The 26389-nt window shown below is 38.8% G+C and overlaps 1 protein-coding gene across 1 annotated transcript; it reads left to right on the forward strand.

Annotated features, from left to right (window-relative positions):
• Positions 1 to 25530, forward strand: LOC123879730 (putative fatty acyl-CoA reductase CG5065). The gene is made up of 11 exons (XM_045927633.1): positions 1 to 185; positions 1817 to 1919; positions 2751 to 2867; positions 4727 to 4849; positions 9933 to 10058; positions 13062 to 13209; positions 16434 to 16535; positions 21060 to 21246; positions 23209 to 23315; positions 24331 to 24466; positions 25291 to 25530. Exons 1-11 carry the CDS (start codon positions 76 to 78, stop codon positions 25514 to 25516), a joined length of 1485 nt encoding a protein of 494 aa, XP_045783589.1. The 5' UTR covers positions 1 to 75; the 3' UTR covers positions 25517 to 25530.
• The last annotated feature ends 859 nt before the right edge of the window (positions 25531 to 26389 follow it).

The following is a 26389-nucleotide window of genomic DNA, read 5'->3' on the forward strand; positions in this document are numbered from 1 at the left end:
CGCAAGTTACCTTTTCTATTATTTAACATAACTTTTTAATGTTATCGTGCTAATATAAAATTAATTAACTCAATAATGTTTAAATTAGTGAAGTGCGCGGTCTTTAACCAAGGTTTAAGGAAAGAAAAGTTTATCAGTGAAACGAAAAGTGTGTGTGCATTTTCTACTAAAAACAATATACACAGGCAAGTTAATTTTTTTCTAATTGCAACCTCCCACGAAGCAGTGATAGACCCCTAGTGGTTAAAACGTCCGGATCCTAATCGGAGGTCAAGGATTCGATCCCGGGCACGCACCACTAACTTTTCAGTTATGTGCGTTTTAAGCAATTATATCACTTGCTTTAACGGTGAAGGAAAACATCGTGAGGAAACCTGCATGTCTGAGAGTTCTCCATGTACTCAAAGGTGTGTGAAGTCTGCCAATCCGCATTGGGCTAATGTGACAGACTATGGCCTAAGCCCTTCTCACTCTGAGAAGAGACCCGTACTCAGTAGTGGGCCGGCAATGGGTTGATCATGATCATGTCATACTACCTCCCAACAATTTTGACGGTCCTGGCGCAATGGTTGGCGTTGTGGTCTTATTAGTGGGAGGTCCCGGGTTCGATTCCCGGTAGGAGTTTGGAATTATTAACCCCCGACTCATAGAGGGATGTTATAAGTTTGACGTGTGTAGCTGTGTATCTGTCTGTGGCATCGTAGCTCCTAAACGAATGGACCGATTTTAATTTAGTTTGTTTTTGTTTGAAAGGTGGCTTGATCGAGAGTGTTCTTTAGCTATAATTGAAGAAAATCGGTTCAGCCGTTTGAAAGTTATCAGCTCTTTTCTAGTTTTCTTATAGAGGTTTTTGTGTCGGGGGTTTTTTAAATTATATAATTTCTAAATTTCTAGTCTGGTCTAGTTACCACCTTTGGTAGAAACCAAAGGAATATGGGTTTAATGAAAACTGCCATACCCCTTCCAGGTTAGCCCGTTTCTATCTTAGACTGCATCATCACTTACCACCAGGTGAGATTGCAGTCAAGGGCTAACGTGAATCTGAATAAAGAAACCGGTCAAGTGCGAGTCAGACTCGCGCATCAAGGATTCTGTGCTCGAGTATTTTTTTTTTCTATATTTTGTTGTGCAAAATGTTGGAAAAAATACCCGAGTACGGAACCCTCAGTGCGCGAGTCTGACTCGCACTTGGCCGGTTTTTTCATTATGGTATCTTGTCAGTAATCATCAGTACTATAACCTGTCTGCGTTCTGGTTACAACCAGCCCCGCTAGCATGGGCAGTAGATAAAAATTATATCCCCCGATTATATCCACCGATGTCATAGAAATCAGTGGATATAATCTATACATCTATATCTATACATATAATAAAATTGTAGAAAAGTGGTGTCTGTACAATGGAAATACATTAAAAAAAAAGTAGCAGGGGTTGTTATTATATCGATGCCGAACCCGAAATTGTAATTAATTTTTTTTTTGTCTGTTTGTCTGTCTGTGTGTTTGTGCACGCTAATATCAGAAACGGCTTATTCGATTTAGATACGGTTTTCACTAATATATTGTAGTAAGCTTCACTTAACATTTAGTGTTTATTTCATGTCAATCGGTTCATAAATAAAAAAGTTATGTCAATTTAAAGAATCACGGCGAACATTTTTAACGTACAGAGTACGTACTACACGCCTCGCGCCTGAGCGTCCGTGGCTATATAAAGCGCGCTGATTCCACGCGAACGAAGTCGCGGGCACAGCTAGTCGGGGATATAATTTTTATCTACTGCCCATGCTAGCCGGGCTATATTGTGTTTGTTTCAGCTATGAGCAAGTGAACGCAAGCAAATACAGGACGCAGAGCGTAGCGGAGTATTATGCTGGGAAAAAAGTTTTCATCACCGGAGGCACTGGGTTCTTGGGAAAGGTAATTTTGAGGGTTTCGTTCACGTAGGGTGCCTATGGGACCTCTAGCGTCAGTCAGATGTTTTATTTGCAATATCTTGGGAACTTACGGAACCCTAAAACCATTTGGCTTGTCTTGTAGTTTTAGTGATTTAGTATTTTTCAAACCCTCATTGTATAGCGTGCAAAACTCGTATCAATGCCCCACCTACGACGCGGCATTGGCCTCGAGTGACCTATTTACGGAAGGTCGTTAACCTCTAGCGTCAGTCAGATGTTTTATTTGCAATATCTTGGGAACCTTAAAGAATACAGGATTTAAAATTAAAAAAATCATAGGTTTATAGGGTTTCGTACCTCAAAAGAAAAACAGAACCCTTGTAGGATCACTTTGTTGTCTATCTGTCCGGTTTTAGGGTTCCGTTCCTTAAAAAGAAAAACGGAATGTATAGGATCACTTTTTTGTCTGTCTGTCTGTCCGTCCGTCCGTCGTATCTGTCAAGAAAACCTATAGGGTACTTTCCGTTGACCTAAATTGGCCGGTAGGTAGGTCTTATAGTACAAGAACAAGTAAAGGAATAAATCCGAAAACTGTGAATTTGTGATAAAATCATTAAAAAAAATTGAAATGTGTATAAATTTTCAAAGTAAGATGATAAGATACCAAGTGGGGTATCATATGAAAGGAAGTTACCTGTTCATTCTAAATCAAATTTTCATTTTTTTTTATGCATAATAGTTTTTGATTTATCGTGGAAAATGTCTTAAAAAAATACCCGAGTCCGGAACCCTCGGTGCACGAGTCCGACTCGCACTTGGCCGGTTTTTTATTTTTAATTCTTTTTTATTTTAGGTGTTGATAGAACGACTTCTATCAAGCTGTACCCAAATTGATAGCATTTACGTTTTGATTAGGGAAAAAGAAGGACAAACCATTGAAGCGAGGCTCAAACAACTACTGGACGTTCCCGTAAGTTGTTTTATTTTGTTGCAAGTCAACCCTTGATTGCGATCTCACCTGGTGGTAAGTGATGATGCAGTCTAAGATGGTAGCAGACTTGCTCCTTTCAAATGTTCAATTTACAATGTTACAAGTGTAAGTTAAAGATTTATAACACCCCCGACAAGTGAAGGTTTCAGTAACTAGAAAAGAGCTGATGACTTTCAAACGGCTGAGCCGATTTTCTTGGATTATAGCTAAGAACACTCTCGATCAAGTGACCTATCAAACAAAAAAAAAACTTAATTAAAATCGGTTCATTACTTTAGTAGCTACGATGGCCACAGACAGATACACACGTCAAACTTATAAGACCCCTCTTTTTGGGTCGGGGGTTAACAAAATAAAAGTTATACCAAATCAAACTCTTTTAATTGATGCCCTGTGCATTTTGTAATAAGTTAAATTCAATGATTAATATTTTGCCATCAATGCTCAGCCATGCTGAGTTTGCGGCCTATTGTTAATTGTTAGTTTTTTATTTTATAAATATAATATATACTAGAGGATGCCCGCGACTTCGTCCGCGTGGATTTAGATTTTTATAGATCCCGTGGGAACTGTTTGATTTCCCGGGATGAAAAGTTGCCTATTTCGATTACAGGGACGCAAGCTACTTCGGTACCTTTCATACAAATCGGTTAATTGGATGGGTCTTTAGGAATCCCGCGGGAACCTTTGATTTTCCGGGATAAAATGTAGCCTACGTCCGTCCCCGGGATATAAGCTAACCCTGTACCTTTCGTCAGAATCGGTTACACTGTTGGGCCGTGAAAAGGTAGCAGACAGACAGACACACTTTCGCATTTATTGTATTAGTATGGATAATATCTACTCACTAATTAATATTCTTGAAGTCGCACAACAAGTGTACCACTTTCCAAAATTTTTAATTTGTATACATTACGTCAGAATCGGTTACTGTTGGGCCGTGAAAAGGTAGCAGACAGACAGACAGACAGATACACTTTCGCATTTATGATATTAGTAATAGTATGGATTATATTTTATAAAATAAAAAACTAACAATTAACAATAGGCCGCAAACTCAGCATGGCCTCGGCCATGAATTTATTTATTTTATGTAATTAGCAATAAGAAAACAATAAAGCCTATTTATTTTTAACCCCCGACTCAAAAAGAGGGGTGTTATAAGTTTGACGTGTGTATCTTTGTGTCTGTGTGTCTGTGTGTCTGTGTATCTGTGTATCTGTCTGTGGCATCGTAGCTCCTAAACGAATGAACCGATTTTAATTTACCTTTTTTTGTTTGAAAGGTGGCTTGATCGAGAGTGTTCTTAGGCTGAATCGATTTTCTTGGATTATAGCTAACTATAATCCAAGAAAATCGATTCAGCCGTTTGAAAGTTATCAGCTCTTTTCTAGTTACTGTAACCTTCACTTGTCGGGGGTGTTATACATTTTTAATTTACACTTGTTTATTTATTTATTCAACAGGGCTCTCTCCGTCACTTACTCCATACAATCGTAGTTCCAATTTCATTTGAATATTAAGCAACGAAAGTCCATGAAATTTTGCAGACATATTCTAGAAACTAATATATATGTCTGTGGTGTTTTAGATTTTTCTAAAAATATGCAGTTTTAAAATTATAGGGGCTCAAATATTTGTATGTAAATTTTTAAGACCGCGTAACTTTGAAACCGAATATTTTAACAAAAATCTGGAAAACCACAGACATAGATATTAGTTTCTAGAATATGTCTGCAAAATTTCATGGACTTTGGTTGCTTAGTATTCAAATGAAATTGGAACTACGTGTGTATGGAGCGAGTGACGGAGAGACCCCTCATAATATGCTTTCGCAGCTTTTTGACAAACTGAAGCAAGGGAAACCAGAGAGCCTGAATAAGGTCATTCCTATTCGAGGTGACATTGCCAAAGACAACCTAGCCATCACACAAGAAGATCAAAACACATTTATTGACGATGTAAGTATCTTTGTTACCTGTTTATACCCGACTAATACCTTTGCCATTTTAGCAGTCTATGTATTTATAGGTAGTAGGGTTTCGTTATTCCCGACCTTTTTTTTAGCCCTTGACTGCAATCTCACCTGGTGGTAAGTGATGGTGCAGTCTAAGATGTATGTATGTCACCTTTGTATACAGAACTCTAAAAATGAGCCTCAACCTCAAATAATGATTAACTAGCTGATGCCCGCGACTTTGCCCGCGTGGATTTAGGTTTTTTGAAATCCCGTGGGAACTCTTTGATTTTCCGGGTTAAAAGTAGCCTATGTGCTAATCCAGGATATTATCTATCTCCATTCCCAGCCAAATCCATCGAGTAGTTTTTGCGTGAAGGAGTAACAAACATACACACACACACACGCACACACACACACACACATACAAACTTTCTCCTTTATAATATTAGTGTGATTTTTCGATGGTGGATCCCTCTCGCAGGAGACGCAGCGGGCGCCGGAGGGCAAATGATGACCTCCGGCCTCCATGAGTTGCCGGCCTGCGGTTGACGGGCTAAGGGGCGTTCGTCAACCGATACATAACCAGGTCAGGAGGTAGCGCGCCGTGTTCCGGGTGCGCTTCTGAGACGGAGCTGGTAGCAGCCAGCCTAGCGATGGGACCCGTTCGCTTGGCGGCGGGTCAAGACCTGGCGGGAGTGCGGTGAATACTACCTTAGTGATACCCGCGCAACCGCCAGTCCGTTGAGGAACAAACACAGGTTTTAGTGGGTGCAAGCCCCACATAACCCCTCCGTTTCCCCTGACGGAAGGGTATGCGTTAGGCATTTCCTGTGTATAAAAAAAAGGGTTTCATCATTCATTCAATCCCGTGGGAATTTCCCGTGATTTTTGTGTAACCGCGCCCTTAAGAGGGCTCTCTCCGTCACTCGTTTCATACAATCGTAGTTCCAATTTCATTTGAATATTAAGCAACCAAATTCCATGAAATTTTGCAGACATATTCTAGAAACTAATATCTATGTCTGTGGTTTTCCAGATTACTGTTAAAATATTCGGTTTCAAAGTTACGCGGTCTTAAAAATTTACATACAAATCTTTGAGCCCCTGTAATTTTAAAAATACTTATTTTAGAAAAATCTAAAACACCACAGGCACAGATATTAGTTTCTAGAATATGTCTGCAAAATTTCATGGACTTTGGTTGCTTAATATTCAAATGAAATTGGAACTACGATTGTATGAAGCGAGTGACGGAGAGAGCCCTGTTAAGTTGCGGTGATAGATCAGTCAGTCAGCCACTCAGCTTTTCCTTTTATATACCTACTTAGATTTTATTGAATTTGTTATCTTCATTAACTGTGGGAACTGTTCTGTTTTATCTCTGGAACATCAAGAAACGTTATAAGTACTTATTCACCCCCGACCCAAAAAGATGGGTGTTATAAGTTTGTCGGTGTTATTGAGTGTCGGTGGTATCGTAGCTCCTAAACGAATGAATCGATTTTAATTTAGTTATCTAACCTTCTTTTCTACAAGAAAACTAGAAAGGAGCTGATAACTCTTAAACGGCTGAACCAATTTTTTTGGATTATAGCTAAGAACACTCTCGATCAAGCCACCTTTCAAACAAAAAAAAAGTAAATTAAAATCGGTTCATTCGTTTAGGCGCTACGATGTCACAGACAGATACACAGATACACACGTCAAACTTATAACACCCCTCTTTTTGGGTCTGGGGTAAAAATCGGTTCAGCCCTATGAAAGTTATCAGCTCTTTTCTAGTTTTCTTATAGAGGTTTTTGTGTCGGGGGCTTTTATTTTGATTTATTATGGATGTACAAAGTATATTATCTTTACCTAAATTCGCAAAAAAATTGCATGCTAATCTTTTGGAAATTGCTAGTCATGTGTTTTTTTTTAATAAGGTTAATCCTTTGAATAATGTTCACTTAATAAAACATTTTAAGTTAAATGCATGTTCGTATTTACAAAACGACTTAGGCACTTACATTCCAAAAATTTGAATAAAAAATTAAACTTAGTATTCATCTAAATATAATGTTCTGGGTAATTTTTTGCTGCAACCTCGTCCGTGTGTACCCTTCTTTTTGGGTCGTCCTCGACCCAAAAAGAAGGGTGTTATAAGTTTGACGTGTGTATCTGTGTATCTGTCTGTGGCATCGTAGCTCCTGAACTAATGAACCGTTTTCAATTTAGTTTTTTTGTTTGAAAGGTGGCTTGATCGAGAGTGTTCTTAGCTATACTCCAAGAAAATCGGTTCAGCCGTTTGAAAGTTATCAGCTCTTATCTAGTTACCTACTTGTAACCTTCACTTGTCGGGGGTGTTATAAATTTTTAATTTACACTTGTTTATTTCTTTTTTATGTGTACCAGAAAGTTGTAACAATAAAGAGAAAATATAAATAACAATAAAGATTCAAAGTAAGATAACTATACCAAGTGGGGTATCATGAAAGGGCTTTACCTATACATTCTAAAACAGATTTTTATTTATTTTTATGTATAATAGTTTTTGATTTATCATGCAAAATGTTGGAAAAATACTCGAGTACGGAACCGTCAGTGCGCGAGTCCGACTCACACTTGCCGGTTTTTTTTGAAAACTTTTAAATTAGGTACTTGCTATCTTGGAAATCTTTGTTGTACCTATTCTACTCCCTTTACAACCTCTCGCCTACCAAGGGTCACTGGTAGAGACCTCTTATAGAGATAAGTGCTTCCCTGTCCACTTTTTCTTTCTTTTTCTCTATATTGTTACAACTTTCTCGTACACATAAAAAAGAAATAAACAAGTGTAAATTAAAAATGTATAACACCCCCGACAAGTAAAGGTTACAGTAACTAGAAAAGAGCTGATAACTTTCAAACGGCTGAACCGATTTTCTTGGATTTTAGCTAAGAACACTCGATCAAGCCACCTTTCAAACAAAAAAACTAAACTAGAATCGGTTCATTAGTTTAGGAGCTACGATGCCACAGACAGATACACAGATTCACGGGAACACAGATACACAGATTCACACGTCAAACTTTAACACCCCTCTTTTTGGGTCGCGGGTTAATAAATGACTTTTGACTTTGACTTAATTATGTGTACGTCACAATTTCATGTTTTTTATAACAGGGCTCTCTCCGTCACTCGCTTCATACAATCGTAGTTCCAATTTCATTTGAATATTAAGCAACCAAAGTCCATGAAATTTTGCAGACATATTCTAGAAACTAATATCTGTGTCTGTGGTGTTTTAGATTTTTCTAAAAATATGTATGTAGTTTTAAAATTACAGGGACTCAAAGATTTGTATGTAAATTTTTAAGACCGCGTAACTTTGAAACCGAATATTTTAACAGAAATCTGGAAAACCATAGGCATAGATATTAGTTTCTAGAATATGTCTGCAAAATTTCATGGACTTTGGTTGCTTAATATTCAAATGAAATTGGAACTACGATTGTATGAAGCGAGTGACGGAGAGACCCCTCTACGCCTAATGATATATTAATTTGCTAACGAAAAACGTATGTAACTATAATTATACCAAATTAAGGAAATAATTATATCCTGTGTATGTAAAAACTAATGTAATAATTTGGTAATCTTTGACGGATTAATCTTTTATATCTTTATTTCCCCCTACTCTCTGTTAATAATAGAATCCATACTAATATTATACATGCGAAAGTGTGTCTGTCTCTCTGTCTGCTACGTTTTCACGGCCCAACCGCTGAACCGATTTTAATGAAATTTGGTACAGACTTGGAATACACCCCGGGGAAGGACATAGGCTACTTTTTATCCCGGAGAATCAAAGAGTTCCTACGAGATTTAAAAAAACCGAAATCCACGCGGGCGAAGCCGCGGGCATCCCCTAGTTATCCATACTATAATATTATAAATGCGAAAGTGTATCTGTCTGTCTGCTACGTTTTCACGGCCCAACCGTTGAAGCGATTTTAATGTTTGGTATAAACTTGGGATACATCCCGGGGAAGGACATAGGCTACTTTTATGCCGGAAAATCAAAGAGTTCCTACGGGATTTAAACCGATATCCACGCGGGCGAAGCGGGCATCCTCTAGTTATTACTAAATTATGCCCCTGACTTCGTTCTCGTGGATTTAGGTTTTTAAAACACTTCAAGACACTTTTAAGTAAAGATTTTTACATAAACCTGTGAAGATGATACTGCCATTAGCGCAATAAGCATGCCATAAGCCTACTTTGTCGTATTAGTTTACAAATTGGCATTGTAAGTATAGCGTGCAAAACTCGGACCTACGCCACGGCGTTGACTTGGAGAGACCTATTTACGGAACGTTCGTTGACCTCTAGCGTCAGTCAGGTCTTTTATTTGCAATACATTGTGAACTTTTAAAAAATACAGGATCTTCAATTTTTTTCGTAGTTTTTATATGGTATTTATCTTATACGTAATCATCAGTATTGGCACTTGTTTTCGTTTTTGCTAGCGTTACACCATGTGTGTTATATGATTAAATAGTTAAATGATTTAAATGATTAAATGATTTATTTGTTTATCATTTAATCATTTAACCCGAATATATTATCACACTAATATTATAAAGGCGAAAGTTTGTATGTGTGTGTGTGTGTGTGTGTGTGTGTATGTTTGTTACTCCTTCACGCAAAAACTACTGGACGGATTGGGCTGAAATTTAGAATGGAGATAGATTATACTCTGGATTAGCACATAGGCTACTTTTTATCCCGGAAAATCAAAGAGTTCCCACGGGATTTTTAAAAAACTACATCCACGCGAACGAAGTCGCGGGCATCAGCTAGTTATTTATAATTATAAATGTGAAAGTGTGGATGTTTGGATGTTTGTTACTCAATCACGCAAAAACTACCGGACGGATTTGGCTGAAATTTGGAGTGGAGATAGATTATACCCTGGGTTAACACATAGGCCACTTTTTATCCCGGAAAATCAAAGAGTTCCCGCGAGATTTTGAAAAACGTAAATCCACGCGGACGAAATCGCTGGCATCAGCATGTACAATATATAAATTTTAACATAAATATGAATGTTGTTTTCCAGGTGTCTGTGGTATTCCACTCGGCAGCGACGGTCAAATTCACTGAACCCTTCAAAAGTATGATAAGAGTCAATTTGGAGGGGACCTCTAAAATTATGGACCTTAGTAAAAGGATGAAGAATTTAGATGTAAGCGACACCTTCTTGTTCTTCTCTCTGGGCTGGTTTCCGCACTTAAAGGGCATGAGACGGGCCTGCCCGCGAAATTTAAATTTAATTTGGTTTTTCACAATTTGTAAACTAATACGACAACGTAGGCTTATGGTATTTTAATTGCGACAATGGCAGTATCATCCTCACAGGTTTATATAAAAATCTTTACTTGAAAGGGTCCAGTTTAAGAAATTAGCTCTAGTATCGACTATTCTCACAAATTAGTCGATACTAGAATTAATTTCTTGGAGGATGATACTGCAATTGTCGCAATTAAAATACCATAAGCCTACGTTGTCGTATTAGTTTACAAATTGCGAAAAACCAAATTAAATTTAAATTTCGCGCTTCCACCTTAAACGTTTCCGTCTGTTGTGCGTGCGTTGCCCCTCCCCGCCGAAGTCTTCACTCCAGCCATCCAAGCTCGCTCCAGAAGCCGAGTAGACCGCCCAGGTTGCCGAGGGCTTCATGAAGTGAGGTTGGGGATCCCAGATGGCGTTCTCGTTGTTCTGCCACGTTCGTGCACTCCAGGAGCACGTGCGTCGGTGTTTCATCGACCTCCATGCAGGCCCCGCACAGAGGACTGTCGGTAACACCTATAACGAAAGGTGTTTTGTTTAGTTGGCTATGCCCTATTATGAGTCCCACCACCTTCTTAACAGGGCTCTCTCCGTCACTTACTCCATACAATCGTAGTTCCAATTACATTTGAATATTAAGCAACCAAAGTCCATGAAATTTTGCAGACATATTCTAGAAACTAATATCTGTGCCTGTGGTGTTTTAGATTTTTCTAAAAATATGTGTAGTTTCAAAATTACAGGGGCTCAAAGATTTGCATGTAAATTTTTAATTTCGCGTAACTTTGAAACCGAATATTTTAACAGAAATCTGGAAAACCACAGACATAGATATTAGTTTCTAGAATATGTCTGCAAAATTTCATGGACTTTGGTTGCTTAATATTCAAATAAAATTGGAACTACGTTTGTATGGAGCAAGTGACGGAGAGGCGACAACTCCTATTTCCGCATAAAAATTAAGAAACTGAAACTTGTGTATAATTTCAGTTATATCCTGTACTTTAGTAACTAAAAAAAAAACTAAATTATTATTTAATTTTTAGGGTTCCGTACCTCAAAAGGAAAAACGGAACCCTTATAGGATCACTTCGTAGTCAATCTGTTTGGCTGTCTGTTTGTCAAGAAAACCTATAGGATACTTCCCGTTGACCTAGAATCATGAAATTTGGCAGGTAGGCAGATCTTAAAGCACAAGTAAAGGAATAAATCCGAAAACCGTGAATTTGAGGTTACATCATTATAAAAAAATTAGCTCTACCAAGTGAGGTATCACATGAAAGCCGAAAGGGCTTTGCCTGTACATTCTAAAACAGATTTTTATTTATTTTTATTAAACATAGTATAGTTTTTGATTTTTGCTTTGTGGTAGATGCTTTTGACGATTCAAAAGAACTTGTAAAAGTCTAATTGAATAAAAATATTTTGAATTTGAATTTGAATTTATCGTGCAAAATGTCGGAAAAAATACCCGAGCACGAAACCCTCGGTGCGCGAGTCTGACTCGCACTTGGCCGGTTTTTTAATGGGCAACAGTATTTTTAACATAGCTTCACAATAATGTTAATAGATGGCGCTGTCTTCAATTGGGAATTATGGGAACCGCGAGGTCTCAGAACCACTTTGTTATACCAATTTTTAGGGTTCCGTACGCGATCGGTGCCAACGGGACCTTAATAATAAGCTTCCGCTGTCCGTCCGTCCGTTAGCAAGCAGTATCTCGTGAACCGTCATAGGTAGAGAGTTGAAGTTTTCATAGAATGTCTTTTTTTTTTAAAGAATATATTAGCCATGTTAAATGACTAATATTCCCCTTTCCTCTCCAACTGAGCGTCAGGCTTGTGCTAGGAGTATGTACGACAATAGTGCAACGGGCGGGGTTTGAACCGTCGACCTTTCGGTTTTCAGTCCACTCCTTTACCGGTTGAGCTATTGAGGCTTAATGAAGAATTTAATAAGAATGTGTATTTCTATTGGCGTTATAGTAACAACAAATAAACTTCGTCTGTGTTGGTGTTAGCTGGCGGTCGTGCTCTGCCTTTTTGGAGTGTTTTTTTTTGTTAAAACTGACTGGAAAGCGCTCTAAGGGGGTGCCGTGCGTATGTCGGCGAGCGCCGGCACAGACGGGGTCCACACTTGTATAGTTTCCCTAACTTGTTACAAATAACTACAAACTTGACATTGGTTAATCTTTGTAAAGCCAGACGAGAGAGAAAAAAAAAACAACAAATAATAAAAACTTCAAATTGGCTGCCTTGAAAATTGAATTCCTATTATGGGTTCCTATTAATTATTTTATTTGTGTATTATGACAATAATTTTAAATTTGCACGCCATGGTTAATTTACATTAATTAACAAGTAATTAATGTAAATAACTTCAATCAAATTAATGACAACAGTGCCATCTATATATGATTTGGTGAATTAATTTTTTGGTAAACACATTTAAATTTTTTTTTGATGTAACTACAACTTCTGTTTTCGGATTTATTCCTGTACTTGTGCTATAAGACCCACCTACAGACCAAATTTCGTGATTCTAGGTCAACGAGAAAGACAGACAACTATGTGATCCTATCCTATAAGGGTTCCGTTTTTCCTTTTGAGATACCTACGGAACCCTAAAAAGAATACCCAGCTGAGTTTGTTGTGGGCTCTTCTCCGACTTGAGCGCTTTTGGAACCCTCGTAGCTTTAGTTTTATGTTAACGTAATTAATAATCACCAGCACATCATTGCTTGACAATCAGAAAGTGTACTTAAAGTACCCGATTTGAATAAATTAATGACTTTTGAATTTGGAACCCTTCGTATGAATCCCACTCGCACTTGACCGATGCTTGGGCCAGCATAGATATTTCCATCACCTAATTCCATGTTTTTTTTTTTAAATTTCAGACGTTTGTGTACATTTCAACGGCATATTCGAACAGTAACAAGCCAGTGATCGACGAAGTAATCTACCCACCGCCGAAGCCACTAGATGAAGTTTACAAGTTCATTGAAAAACATGGCAATAACCAGGAGGAAATAGACAAATTCTTAGGTAGGAACCAAGTAAGAACCTAAATGTTTGTCTAGACCAGGTGTCGTCAAGTAATTGGGGTGGGAGGACTAATTGATGTCCGAATACTGTTGAAATTTTTTATCAAGGTCCAGGAAAAACCGGCCAAGTGCGAGTCAGACTCGCGCACTGAGGGTAACTATACCAAGTGGGGTATCATATGAAAGGGCTTTACCTGTACATCCTAAAACAGATTTTTATTTATTTTTATGTATAATAGTTTTTGATTTATCGTGCAAAATGTTGGAAAAAATACCCGAGTACGGAACCCTCAGTGCGCGAGTCTGACTCGCACTTGGCCGGTTTTTTTTTAATTCACTATAGGCAAGCGCTTGACCACAATCACACCTGATGGAAAGTGATGATGTGGTCTAAGATGGGATGCGTTTACCTAGAAGGTGCCTATTCACTCTTGTTTTAAAGATACCCGGATTGTAACTGGTAGGAAACACAGATCGCGGAAGAGTATTCCAAACCCTAGCCATGCGTATGAGGAATGAAGACGCAAAACGTTTCGTGCGTGTAGATGGAATGTCGATGACACAAGGATGGAAACTCGCCCGACCATACATGTTTCATTTCATGGGCAAAAGCCTTGTAAGGATAAGTAATTGTTTACTCAGTTAACAGGACTCTCTCCGTCACTTACTCCATACAATCGTAGTTCAAATTTCATTTGAATATTAACCAACCAAAGTCCATGAAATTTTGCTGACATATTCTAGAAACTATAATATCTGTGCCTGTGGTGTTTTAGATTTTTCTAAAAATATGTAATTTTAAAATTACAGGGGCTCAAAGATTTGTATGTGAATTCTTAAGACCGCGTAACTTTGAAACCGAATATTTTAACAGAAATCTGGAAAACCACAGACATAGATATTAGTTTCTAGAATATTATGTCTGCACAATTTCATGTACTTTGGTCGCTACGTTTGTATGGAGCGAGTGACGGAGAGACCCCTCTTTACTGATATCACGCAATTAAGTTTTACTGTATTATTACAATAATTAGATTGCACATAATTTTATAAAATAGAACAATAGGTCTAATTAATTATTAATAGATATAAATGCTGCTCAATTATATTGAGTAAAACTAGCTGATGCCCGCAGCTTCGCCCGCGTGGATTTAGGGTCTGAAATCCCGTTGGAACTTTTGATTTCCCAGGACAAAAGTAGCCTATCCGTAATAGCCCGTCCCCGGGATGCTACGTGTTTCTGTACGCAAATCGGTTCAGAAATCTCGGAGATTTCGGTGTACATAGGTAGAAAAACACAACTCCCTTTTTGAAAGTCGGTTAAAAAGTAGCCTATGTTATTTCTTGGTCAATCCTCTACTTCTCTGTGAAAATCCCGTCAAAATCGGCTCAGCCGTTCCGAAGATTAGCCTTTTCAAACAGACAGACAGACAGACAGAGACAAAAATTTTAAAAACGTGTGATTCAGTTATGGTATCGTTCAAATAACCATATGAGCTTAATATGAGGTAGTTGTTTCGAAATTACAGACAGACACTCCAATTTTACTTATTAAAATATTAAATAAGTATATGTAGATAACACTTCCTTTTTGCTTTGTCGTAGTCGGGTAAAAAATTCAATCAATCCGAAGCGAAAATTGTATGTCTATGAATCAATCAATCATTTTTATTTATTTGCTGATACAGGTCATTTGATAGGTGTAATTATACAAATACTGGTCCAGCTGTATCACGCTGTAATTATAACACTAATAAAAAACCGGCCAAGTGCGAGTCAAACTCGCGCACTGAGGGTTCCGTACTCGGGTAAATTTTCCAACATTTTGCTCGATAAATCAAAAACTATTATACATAAAAATAAATAAAATTTTGTTTTAGGATGTTCAGGTAAGCCCTTTCATATGACACCCCACTTGGTAAAGCTATCTTATTTTGCAAACAAATTAAAACACATTTTAATTTTTTTTTTAAATGATGTAAGCACAAATTCTCGGTTTTCGGATTTATTCTTTTACTTGTGCTATAAGACTTTCCTACCTGCCAAACATGATTCTAGGACAACGGGAAGTACCCTATAGGTTTTCTTGACACGACGGACGGATAGACAGACAGACAACAAAGTGATCCTATAAGGGTTCCGTTTTTCCTTTTGAGGAAACCTAAAAACTATATAAGTGCGAATCGAAGGGTTCTGTAACCAGTCTCGGATCCAGCCCTCAAAAATGGTTGTGGGAATAGCCATCCAAAAATCGGCGAAATTATATTCGGAGTATAAACACGCTGATGATTGATATCACACTAATATTATAAAGGAGAAAGTTTGTATGTGTGTGTGTGTGTATGTTTGTTACTCCTTCACGCAAAAACTACTGGACGGATTGGGCTGAAATTTAGAATGGACATAGATTATATCCTGGATTAGCACATAGGCTACTTTTTATCCCGGAAAATCGAAGAGTTTCCACGGGATTTCGAAAAACCTAAATCCACGCGGGCGAAGTCGCGGGCATCGGCTAGTAGTGTATAAAGGACATGTTTACAAAATATATGTCTCCCTGAACAAGATTTTTAACCCCCGACCCAAAATTAGGGGTGTTATAAGTTTGACGTGTGTATCTGTGTATCTGTCTGCGGCATCGTAGCTCCTAAACTAATGAACCGATTTTAATTCAGTTTTTGTTTGAAAGGTGGCTTGATCGAGAGTGTTCTTAGCTATAATCCAAGAAAATCGGTTCAGCCGTTTGAAAGTTATCAACTCTTTTCTAGTTACTGTAACCTTCACTTGTCGGGGGTGTTAAAAATTTTTAATTTACAGTACTTTTACAAGTGCTTTTGAATCGTCAAAATAATTTACTACTGGTTCGGAATGCCGTTCCTACCGAGAAGAACCAGCAAGAAACTCGGCGGTTGCTCTTTTCAATTGTTCAATTAGGGTTGTGGGCATGCCCACCATGCCCACAACGGTGGATACGGACTTGATTGAAGTCAGTTTTTTGACGTGACGTCTTATAATTCGATAGAGCCGGCTGCACGCACGAAAAAACATGACTCATGCGGCGTTACCTCGCTCTGAGGCGTTCCATGTAAGGCTTGAAGTGCAAGCGAGAGCGCGGAACGAGCGACAAAGAAGCACAATCGGCCTTTGTTGTCACGTTCAACTATCGTCAGTAAACCAACTTTACAGACAACCAGTTTTTTATTTTTTTATTTTTTCTGTTTACAGTTGGTTTGCCAAACACGTACACGTTCTCGAAGGCACTCTGTGAGACCCTGGTTCAGCAGGACCACGGGCACATGAAGACCATCATCGTCCGACCATCCATTGGTAACACCTAAGTACCTACTTAACAGGGCTCTCTCCGTCACTCGCTTCATACAACCGTAGTTCCAATTTCATTTGAATATTAAGCAACCAAAGTCCATGAAATTTTGCAGACATATTCTAGAAACTAATATCTGTGTCTGGGGTGTTTTAGATTTTTCTAAAAATGTGTACTTTTAAAATTACAGGGGCTCAAAGATTTGTATGTAAATTTTTAAGACCGCGTAACTTTGAAACCGAATATTTTAACAGAAATCTGGAAAACCACAGACACAGATATTAGTTTCTAGAATATGTCTGCAAAATTTCATGGACTTTGGTTGCTTAATATTCAAATGAAATTGGAACTACTTTTGTATGAAGCGAGTGACGGAGAGAGCCCTCTTAAGATGCATGACACGGGTCTGCCCGCGAAATTCGAATTCAATTTAGTTTTTCGCAATTTGTAAACTAATACGACAAAGTAGGCTTATGACACTTTAATTGCGCCAATGGCAGTATCATCCTCACAGGTGAATATAAAAATCTTCACTTGAAAGGGTCCAGTTTAAGAAATTAGCTATAGTATCGACTAATTTGTGAGTAACTCATGTCAAACTCATTATTTTGACTAATTTCTTAAACTGAACAGTGAACACTTTCAAGTAAAGATTTTTATGTAATCCTGTGAAGATGATACTGCCATTGTCGCAATTAGCATGCCATAAGCCTACTTTGTCGCACTATTTTATTTTATTTTTATTTTTTATTTTTTATGGAGACACACAGTATTAACAATAAACAAAAGGTAGCACAAATACAAAGCACACACACCACAACAGTCTCCAACGAAAAGTTATCACAGAATTATAACACACAATAGCCGGGTATAAGAAGGTACATAGGAAAAGAACAGAAAATAGGTAGATTACATAAATAATAAAGTAAAAACAAAAACGAAACAAAACTGACTAGTGAAGCTAGTCAGTTTTGGATATAATGTCCCTAATTGCAGATTTATATTTGTGAAGAGAGAGATGGAAAATATCGTAATTTGAAAATTGCTGATTGAACACTATGTTTACAAATAGCGAAAAACCAAATTAAATTCGAATTTCGCGGGTAGACCGGTGAAATTTTAGTGATTGTAGAGACGTTAGACCAGGGATCGGCTAGTAATTTTAAGTGGGGTCCGAATACTGTCCAAAATTTTTATCGAGGTCCAGAAAAAACTCATAGACTGCTTATTCGTTTTTATTTTGCCACTTTGCGTAATTAATTCTAGAAATCACAATTGGTGGCAGTTTTTAACCCCCGACCCAAAAAGAGGAGTGTTATAAGTTTGACGTGTGTATCTGTCTGTGGCATCGTAGCTCCTAAACTAACGAACCGATTTAGTTTTATTTGTTTGAAAGGTGATTTGATCGAGAATGTTCTTAGCTATAATCCAAGAAAATCGGTTCAGCCGTTTGAAAGTTATCAGCTCTTTTCTAGTTACTGTAACCTTCACTTGTCGGGGGTGTTATAAATTTTTAATTTACACTTGTCTTATTACATGAAATGTTTTTGGTGGGATTTCTTATAGAGAAATAAGTAACCTGCTCATATTGTTTTTACATCGTGAACAAGATGGCGCCAGTGGTGGTATATTACATGCTATCCATTGAACGACGAACCGGTATATACTGCTGTATACCAAATATATATAGTTTGATAATGTATACAAATTAAAATTTTTGGAAAGTGGTACACTTGTTGTGCGACTTCAAGAATGTATATAGTGACTAGTGAGTATTAATACTATAAATGGGAAAGTGTGTCTGTCTGTCTGTCTGCTGCCTTTTCACGGCCCAACAGTTTAACCGATTCTGACGTTTGGTACAGGGTTAGCTAAATATTTTTATTCAATTAGACTTTTATAAGTTCTTTTGAATCGTCAAAAGCATCTAACACACACACATACAAACTTTCACCTTTATAATATTAGTGTGATGCGAGTGTGTGTGTCTGTCTGTCTATCTGTGTGTCTGTCTGTAACCTTTTCAGGGCCCAACAGTTTAACCGATTCTGACGAAAGGTACAGGGTTAGCTTATATCCCGGGGACGGACATAGGGTACGTTTTATCCCGGAAAATCAAAGAGTTCCCACGGGATTCCTAAAAACTCATCCGCTTAACCGATTTGTATGAAATTTGGTACCGAGGTAGCTTGCGTCCCTGTAATTGACATAGGCATTGTATGCCGGAAACAGTTCCAACGGATCTCTAAAAACCTAAATCCACGCGGATGAAGTCGCGGGCATCCTCTAGTCCTCTAATCCTTTAGTATATTAGAAAGGCGAAAGTTTGTGTGTGTGTATGTTTGTTACTCCTTCACTCAAAAACTACTAGTCGGTTTTGGCTGAAATTTGGAATGGAGATAGTTAATATACTGAATTAGCACATAGGCTACTTTTTATCCCGGAAAATCAAAGAGTTCCCACGGGATTTCGAAAAACCAAAATCCACGCGGACGAAGTCGCGGGCATCAGCTAGTTAATTCTATAAATCACAATTGGTGGCAGTTTTTAACCCCCGACCCAAAAAGAGGGGTGTTATAAGTTTGACGTGTGTATCTGTGTATTTGTGTATCTGTCTGTGGCATCGTAGCGCTTAAACGAATGAACCGATTTTAATTTACTTTTATTTGTTTGAAAGGTGGCTTGATCGAGAGTGTTCTTAGCTATAATCCAAAAAAATTGGTTCAGCCGTTTAAGAGTTATCAGCTCTTTTTTAGTTACTGTAACCTTCACTTGTCGGGGGTGTTATAATTTTTTAATTTACACTTGTCGAATGTATTAGACCCGCAGCAGGGTCTTCTCCATCTGACCTAGGTCAAGACGGGGGGTACGGGCCTCGAGGCCCAAGGTATTAGACCATAGAGAATGGCATTTTGACGTGACAACGTCTTATAATTCGATAGAGCCGGCTGCACGCACGAAAAAACATGACTCATGCGGCGTTACCTCGCTCTGAGGCGTTCCATGTAAGGCTTGAAGTGCAAGCGAGAGCGCGGAACGAGCGACAAAGAAGCACAATCGGCCTTTGTTGTCACGTTCAACTATCGTCAGTAAACCGACTTTACAGACAACCAATTTTTTTTTGCATTATCGCGAACTAGATGGCGCTAGTGGTGGTATATTACACGATATCTGTTAGAAGGACGAACTGGTATATACTAGTGTATATAACTATCATACATTTAGACGGTCATAAAATCCATGATGAATGGTATAATTTTTGGAAAGTGGTACACTTGTTGTACGACTTCAAGAACGTAAGTTTTTATATTCGATCACTATATTATTAACATTACAATATGTCTTAAAACTAGTTGAAATAACATCTACAATCTACATCTATAATACTATATACTATAATTCATATTAATATTAATAATATTATAAAGAGGAAACCTTTGTATTTTTGTATGTTTGTATTGAATAGGCTCAAAAACTACTGGACCGATTTCAAAATTTCTTTTACGTTACTTGAGGAATTCTTCCGAATCCGTATAGGTTATATTTTATCCCGGAAAATAGAAAAAATAAATGTCCACCCGTGAGAAGCCGGGGCGGGTCGCTACTCGCTAGTAATAATTAATAATGAAAAGGGAAACTCATGCAGAGAACTAAATCCCTTTTAGTAATTAAGTACTAACATAGTTTTTAAGTTTTTATTGTTACTAACTACTTAGTGTTAAGTACTAACATAGTTTTTAAGTTTTTATTGTTACTAACTACTTAGTGTTTAAGTTCTAACATAGTTTTTAAGTTTTTATTGTTACTAACTACTTAGTGTTAAGTACTAACATAGTTTTTAAGTTTTTATTGTTACTAACTACTTAGTGTTTAAGTTCTAACATAGTTTTTAAGATTTTATTGTTACTAACTACTTAGTGTTTAAGTTCTAACATAGTTTTTAAGTTTTTATTGTTACTAACTACTTAGTGTTAAGTACTAACATAGTTTTTTAGTTTTTATTGTTACTAACTACTTAGTGTTTAAGTTCTAACATAGTTTTTAAGATTTTATTGTTACTAACTACTTAGTGTTTAAGTTCTAACATAGTTTTTAAGTTTTTATTGTTACTAACTACTTAGTGTTTAAGTACTAACATAGTACCGTAGCGCCTAAACTACTGAACCGATTTTGATGAATGAGGTGTCAATTGATTCGTTGTAAAGGTCTGCGTGACATAGGCTATTATTTTATACGAACGAATTTACCCAACGGATGTTACATCAAAAAAAGTGTAGTCTCCAATATTTTTTTTTGCTATTGTATCGAGTGGGATGTCAAATGAAAGAGGAGAAAATTCTGAGTTCAGGAATATAAATGTACAACAACATGAAAATATACCAAGCGACAGAAAAACAACTTTACTATAATATTTTAGCGTTTATTAAAACAAACGTAGTCGGATTTTAGTTTTCAACTTTATTTCATCGGTGGCGGTATGCGCTTCTCGGAAGTATCCTTAACCAAAATTACAAAATACTTACTTACAGTAACGCCAGCGCTGCAGTCGTCACTCCCCGGCTGGTGTGACAGCTGGGTAGCCTCTACGGCAATGTTCAGCGACGTCGCGCGAGGCCTCACGCGCGTGATATACGGCCAACGCGACGTCGCGTGCAACATGATACCCGTGGACTACGTGTGTAATCTGGCGATCGTCGCCGCCGCGAGGGGCAATCCGTGAGTTGGTCTACCATCACACTCTCACGCGCGTGGTATACGGCCAACGCGACGTCGCGTGCAACATGATACCCGTCGACTACGTGTGTAATCTGGCGATCGTCGCCGCCGCGAGGGGCAATCCGTGAGTTGGTCTACCATCACACTCTCACGCGCGTGGTATACGGCCAACGCGACGTCGCGTGCAACATGCTACCCGTGGACTACGTGTGTAATCTGGCGATCGTCGCCGCCGCGAGGGGCAATCCGTGAGTTGGTCTACCATCACACTCTCACGCGCGTGGTATACGGCCAACGCGACGTCGCGTGCAACATGATACCCGTGGACTACGTGTGTAATCTGGCGATCGTCGCCGCCGCGAGGGGCAATCCGTGAGTTGGTCTACCATCACACTCTCACGCGCGTGGTATACGGCCAACGCGACGTCGCGTGCAACATGATACCCGTGGACTACGTGTGTAATCTGGCGATCGTCGCCGCCGCGAGGGGCAATGCGTGAGTTGGTCTACCATCACACTCTCACGCGCGTGGTATACGGCCAACGCGACGTCGCGTGCAACATGCTACCCGTGGACTACGTGTGTAATTTGGCGATTGTCGCCGCCGCGAGGGGCAATCCGTGAGTTGGTCTACCATCACACTCTCACGCGCGTGGTATACGGCCAACGCGACGTCGCGTGCAACATGCTACCCGTGGACTACGTGTGTAATCTGGCGATCGTCGCCGCCGCGAGGGGCAATCCGTAAGTTGGTCTACCATCACACTCTCACGCGCGTGGTATACTTCCAATGCGACGTCGCGTGCAACATGATGCCCCTGGACTGGAATGCGTATGTTGATTGGTCTGGTGGGAGGTTTCGGCCGTGGCTAGTTACCACCCTACCAGAAAAGTCGTGTCGCCAAGCGATTTAGCTTACCTGTGTATAAACCAAAGAGGTATGAGTTTAATAAAAACTGCCATACCCCTTCCAGGTTAGCCCGCTTCCATGTTAGACTGCATCATCACTTACCACCAGGTGAGCTTGCAGTCAAGGGTTAACTTGTATCTATTTAAAAAATATAAAAAAAAACTCTCACGCAAAAACTGTTGGACGGATTTGACTTAAAGGAATTCGGAAACAGTGAACTTTTTTTAACCCCCGACCCAAAAAGAGGGGTGTTATAAGTTTGACGTGTGTATCTGTGTATCTGTGTGTCTGTGTATGTGTGTATCTGTGTATCTGTGTATCTGTCTGTGGCATCGTAGCGCCTAAACGAATGAACCGATTTTAATTTACTTTTTTTTGTTTGAAAGGTGGCTTGATCGAGAGTGTTCTTAGCTATAATCCAAAAAAATTGGTTCAGCCGTTTAAAAGTTATCAGCTATTTTCTAGTTTTCTTGTAGAAAAGAAGGTTAGATAACCGTTAGGTTCATAATATTCAAGTGTCAATTGACAAATGTCAAGCTGTCAAGATGGACGTTGCCTAGATATACATAATTATTTATTTGAAAATGATTTGTCGGGGGTGTTGAAAATTTTTAATTTACACTTGTTTAAAGAATATTAGCCATGCTAATTATGACTAATACTCCCCTTACAATCCAATTGAGCGTAAAGCTTTTATCCCGGAAAAGAGTTCCCCACGGGATTTTAAAAGAACCAAAATCCACGCTGACGAAGTCGCTGCCATCATCTACTGAGTATTTTATACTAGCTGACTCCCGCGACTTCGTCCGCGTGGATTTAGGTTTTTCAAAATCCCATGAGAACTCTTTAATTTTCCGGGATAAAAAGTAGCCTATGTGCTAATCCAGGATATTATCTATCTCCATTCTGAATTTCAGCCAAATCCGTCCAGTGGTTTTTGCGTGAAGGAGTAACAAACATGCACACACACACACACACACACACACACATACATACAAACTTTCGCCTTTATAATATTAGTGTGATTAGTGTGATAGTGTGATGTATTCCAGGTGTGACGAGGTGATAGTGTACAACAGCTGCAGCAACACAAACAACTGCATCTCCTGGAAACAAGGAGCTGACTTGTACTTGGAAGAGAGCCTCAGACATGGCCGAGGTACAACCTATAAGCCTTATTTTACCTTCTAATACAGTATTTTACCCTTATTAACCGACTTCCAAAAAAGGAGGAGGTTCTCAATTCGTCGGTATCTTTTTTTTTTAGGGTTCCGTACCTCAAAAGGAAAAACGGAACCTTAAACCAATTTTCAAACTAAGGTAACTATACGAAGTGGGGTGTCATATGAAAGGACTTACCTGTTCATTCATAAACAGATTGTTATGCATAATAGTTTTTGATTTATCGTGCGTAATGTCAGAAAAATACCCGAGTACGGAACTCTCGGTGCACGAGTCTGACTCGGACATGGCCGGTTTTTAGATTTTTTCTCGCTTAGCATTGTCGCTTAGTGTTAAATACCATACCACACTTGTAGACCCCGTAAAATAATCGTAAACGTCAACATAACATTTACGACTCTCAAGGGCCCTGAAATATACTCCTATTCAACCTCCGACCCAAAAAGAGAGGTGTTATAAGTTTGACGTGTGTATCTGTGTATCTGTCTGTGGCATCGTAGCTCCTAAACTAATGAACCGATTTTAATTTAGTTTTTTTTTTTGTTTGAAAGGTGGCTTGATCGAGAGTGTTCTTAGCTATAATCCAAGAAAATCAGTTCAGCCGTTTGAAAGTTATCAGCTCTTTTCTAGTTACTGTAACCATCACTTGTCGGGGGTGTTATAAATTTTTAATTTACACTTGATGTTTGAAAGGTGGCTTGATCGAGAGTGTTCTTAGCTATAATCCAAGATAATCGGTTCAGCCGTTTGAAAGTTATAAGCTCTTTTCTAGTAAGAGCCTCAATAGCTCAACCGGTAAAGGAGTGGACTGAAAACCGAAAGGTCGGCGGTTCAAACCCCGCCCGTTGCACTATTGTCGTACCTACTCCTAGCACAAGCCTGACGCTCAGTTGGAGAGGAAAGGGGTATATTAGTCATTTAACATGGCTAATATTCTTTTTTTTTTTTTAAACTGTTTAATAGTTGTTTATTTTCAGTAACTTTATTACCAGTTCCAGGAGCCCTCAAGCCGAGGAAAGTCGCGGTATCGAGCTCACCATTCGTGGTGTCTTGTCTGACGTTCACGCGGCAGACTGTACCAGCTTTCTTTGCAGACCTGTGGCTGCGGGTGAAGGGAGAAAAGCCAAGGTATAACACTTCTTTATTCTTTTTTAGGGTTTCCGTACCTCAAAAGCACCGCACCGCAAGACGTCGGGCGAGTTTCCATCCTTATGTCGTCGACATTCCATCTACACGCACGAAACGTTTTGCGTCTTCATTCCTCATACGCATGGCTAAGGTTTGGAATACTCTTCCGCGATCTGTGTTTCCTACCAATTACAATTCGGGTATCTTTAAAACAAGAGTGAATAGGCACCTTCTAGGTAAACGCGTCCCATCTTAGACCACATCATCACTTTCCATCAGGTGTGATTGTGGTCAAGCGCTTGCCTATAGTGAATAAAACGGAACCCTTATATGATCACTTTGTTGTATGTCTGTACGTCGTGTCTGTCAAGAAAACCTATAGGGTAATTCCCGTTGACCTCGAATCATGAAAGGCAGGTAGGTAGGTCCTATAGCGCAAAGGAAAAAATCCGAAAACCGTAAATTTGTGGTCACTTCACAAAAAAAAATAGTTAAAATTAGTTTAGTTGACACAATGACGACCGAACTAAGAATTTATCCATTTTAAACAGACTTCAAAAAAGGAGAAGGTTCTCAATGCTCTCAAGGCTGCCATGCTCCTTCCAGGTTACTCCTGCTTCCATCCTATACTGTATCATCACTTGCCACCAGGTGAGATTGCAGTCAAGGGCTAAAAGTATTTATCAATTTTTAACCGACTTTAAAAAAGAAGGAGGTTCTCAATGCTCTCAAGGCTGCCATGCACCTTCCAGGTTATTCCAGCTTCCATCTTCGACTGCATCATCACTTGCCACCAGGTGAGATTGAAAAAAAACCATTTTCAGGTACATGAAAATGCAAAAGCGCGCGGTTCTCTTGAGAGACCTGCTTCGAGGCTTCACGTCAACCAATTGGGTGATCAAGTCAGACAAGGCCCAGCACCTGATGGCCACAATGAGTGAAGAGGACCGGGTTCTATTCCCGTGTAACCCAAAATCTATCAACTGGAAGGAGTACATGAAGACATTCTATAGTGGGGTACAAAAGTTCATGTTGAATAAGTACCAATAAATAAATAAATGGTAGTACTTATTTTTAATTTTATCCCAAAGAAACCGCTTTTACTGTATTATTATCCCGAGATAACCCCCCCAATATAAAAAAATGGATGGGATGGGTAACGGCCTTTAGAAATGGGGAAAAACACCGCAAAGAGAGAATTTTCCTGCATCAGCTAGGTAACGTGCATATAAATCACACATGACCTTAACAACTACAATAAAAGCATACTCAGGTACTGAAACTGCAAGTGACGTCAGAATTTACATATATTCAGCCGCATCCACTGCATCGAAGAAGTACTACACATTTATCTGTAGAAGTTTGCGTGTAACGTCAGTAGCATCGAGCGCACCGTAAAATATGTATTTGTTTTCTCTAGGGTCTTTTATACCTAAGCAGTTATATGGATTTCCCGTTAACAATTGGGTGATCAAGTGAGACAAAGCCCAGCACCTGATGGCCACAATGAGTGAAGAGGACCGGGTTCTGTTCCCTTGTAACCCAAAAAGTATCAATTGGAAAGAGTACATGAAGACATTCTATAGTGGCGTACAGCAGTTCATGTTGAATAAGTACCAATAAATAAATAAATGGTTGTAGGTACTATATTTTTATTTTATCCCAAAGAAACCGGTTTTTAACCCCCGACCCAAAAAGAGGGGTGTTGTTTGACGTGTGTATCTGTGTATCTGTCTGTGGCATCGTAGCTCCTAAACTAATGAACCGATTTTAATTTAGTTTTTTTTGTTTGATAGGTGACTTGATCGAGAGTGTTCTTAGGTATAATCCAAGAAAATCGGTTCAGCCGTTTGAAAGTTATCAGCTCTTTTCTAGTTCTTACTGTAACCTTCACTTGTTGGGGGTGTAATAAATTTTTAATTT

This window comes from Maniola jurtina, chromosome 28 (assembly GCF_905333055.1).
Source record: "Maniola jurtina chromosome 28, ilManJurt1.1, whole genome shotgun sequence".
NCBI lineage: Eukaryota > Metazoa > Arthropoda > Insecta > Lepidoptera > Nymphalidae > Maniola > Maniola jurtina.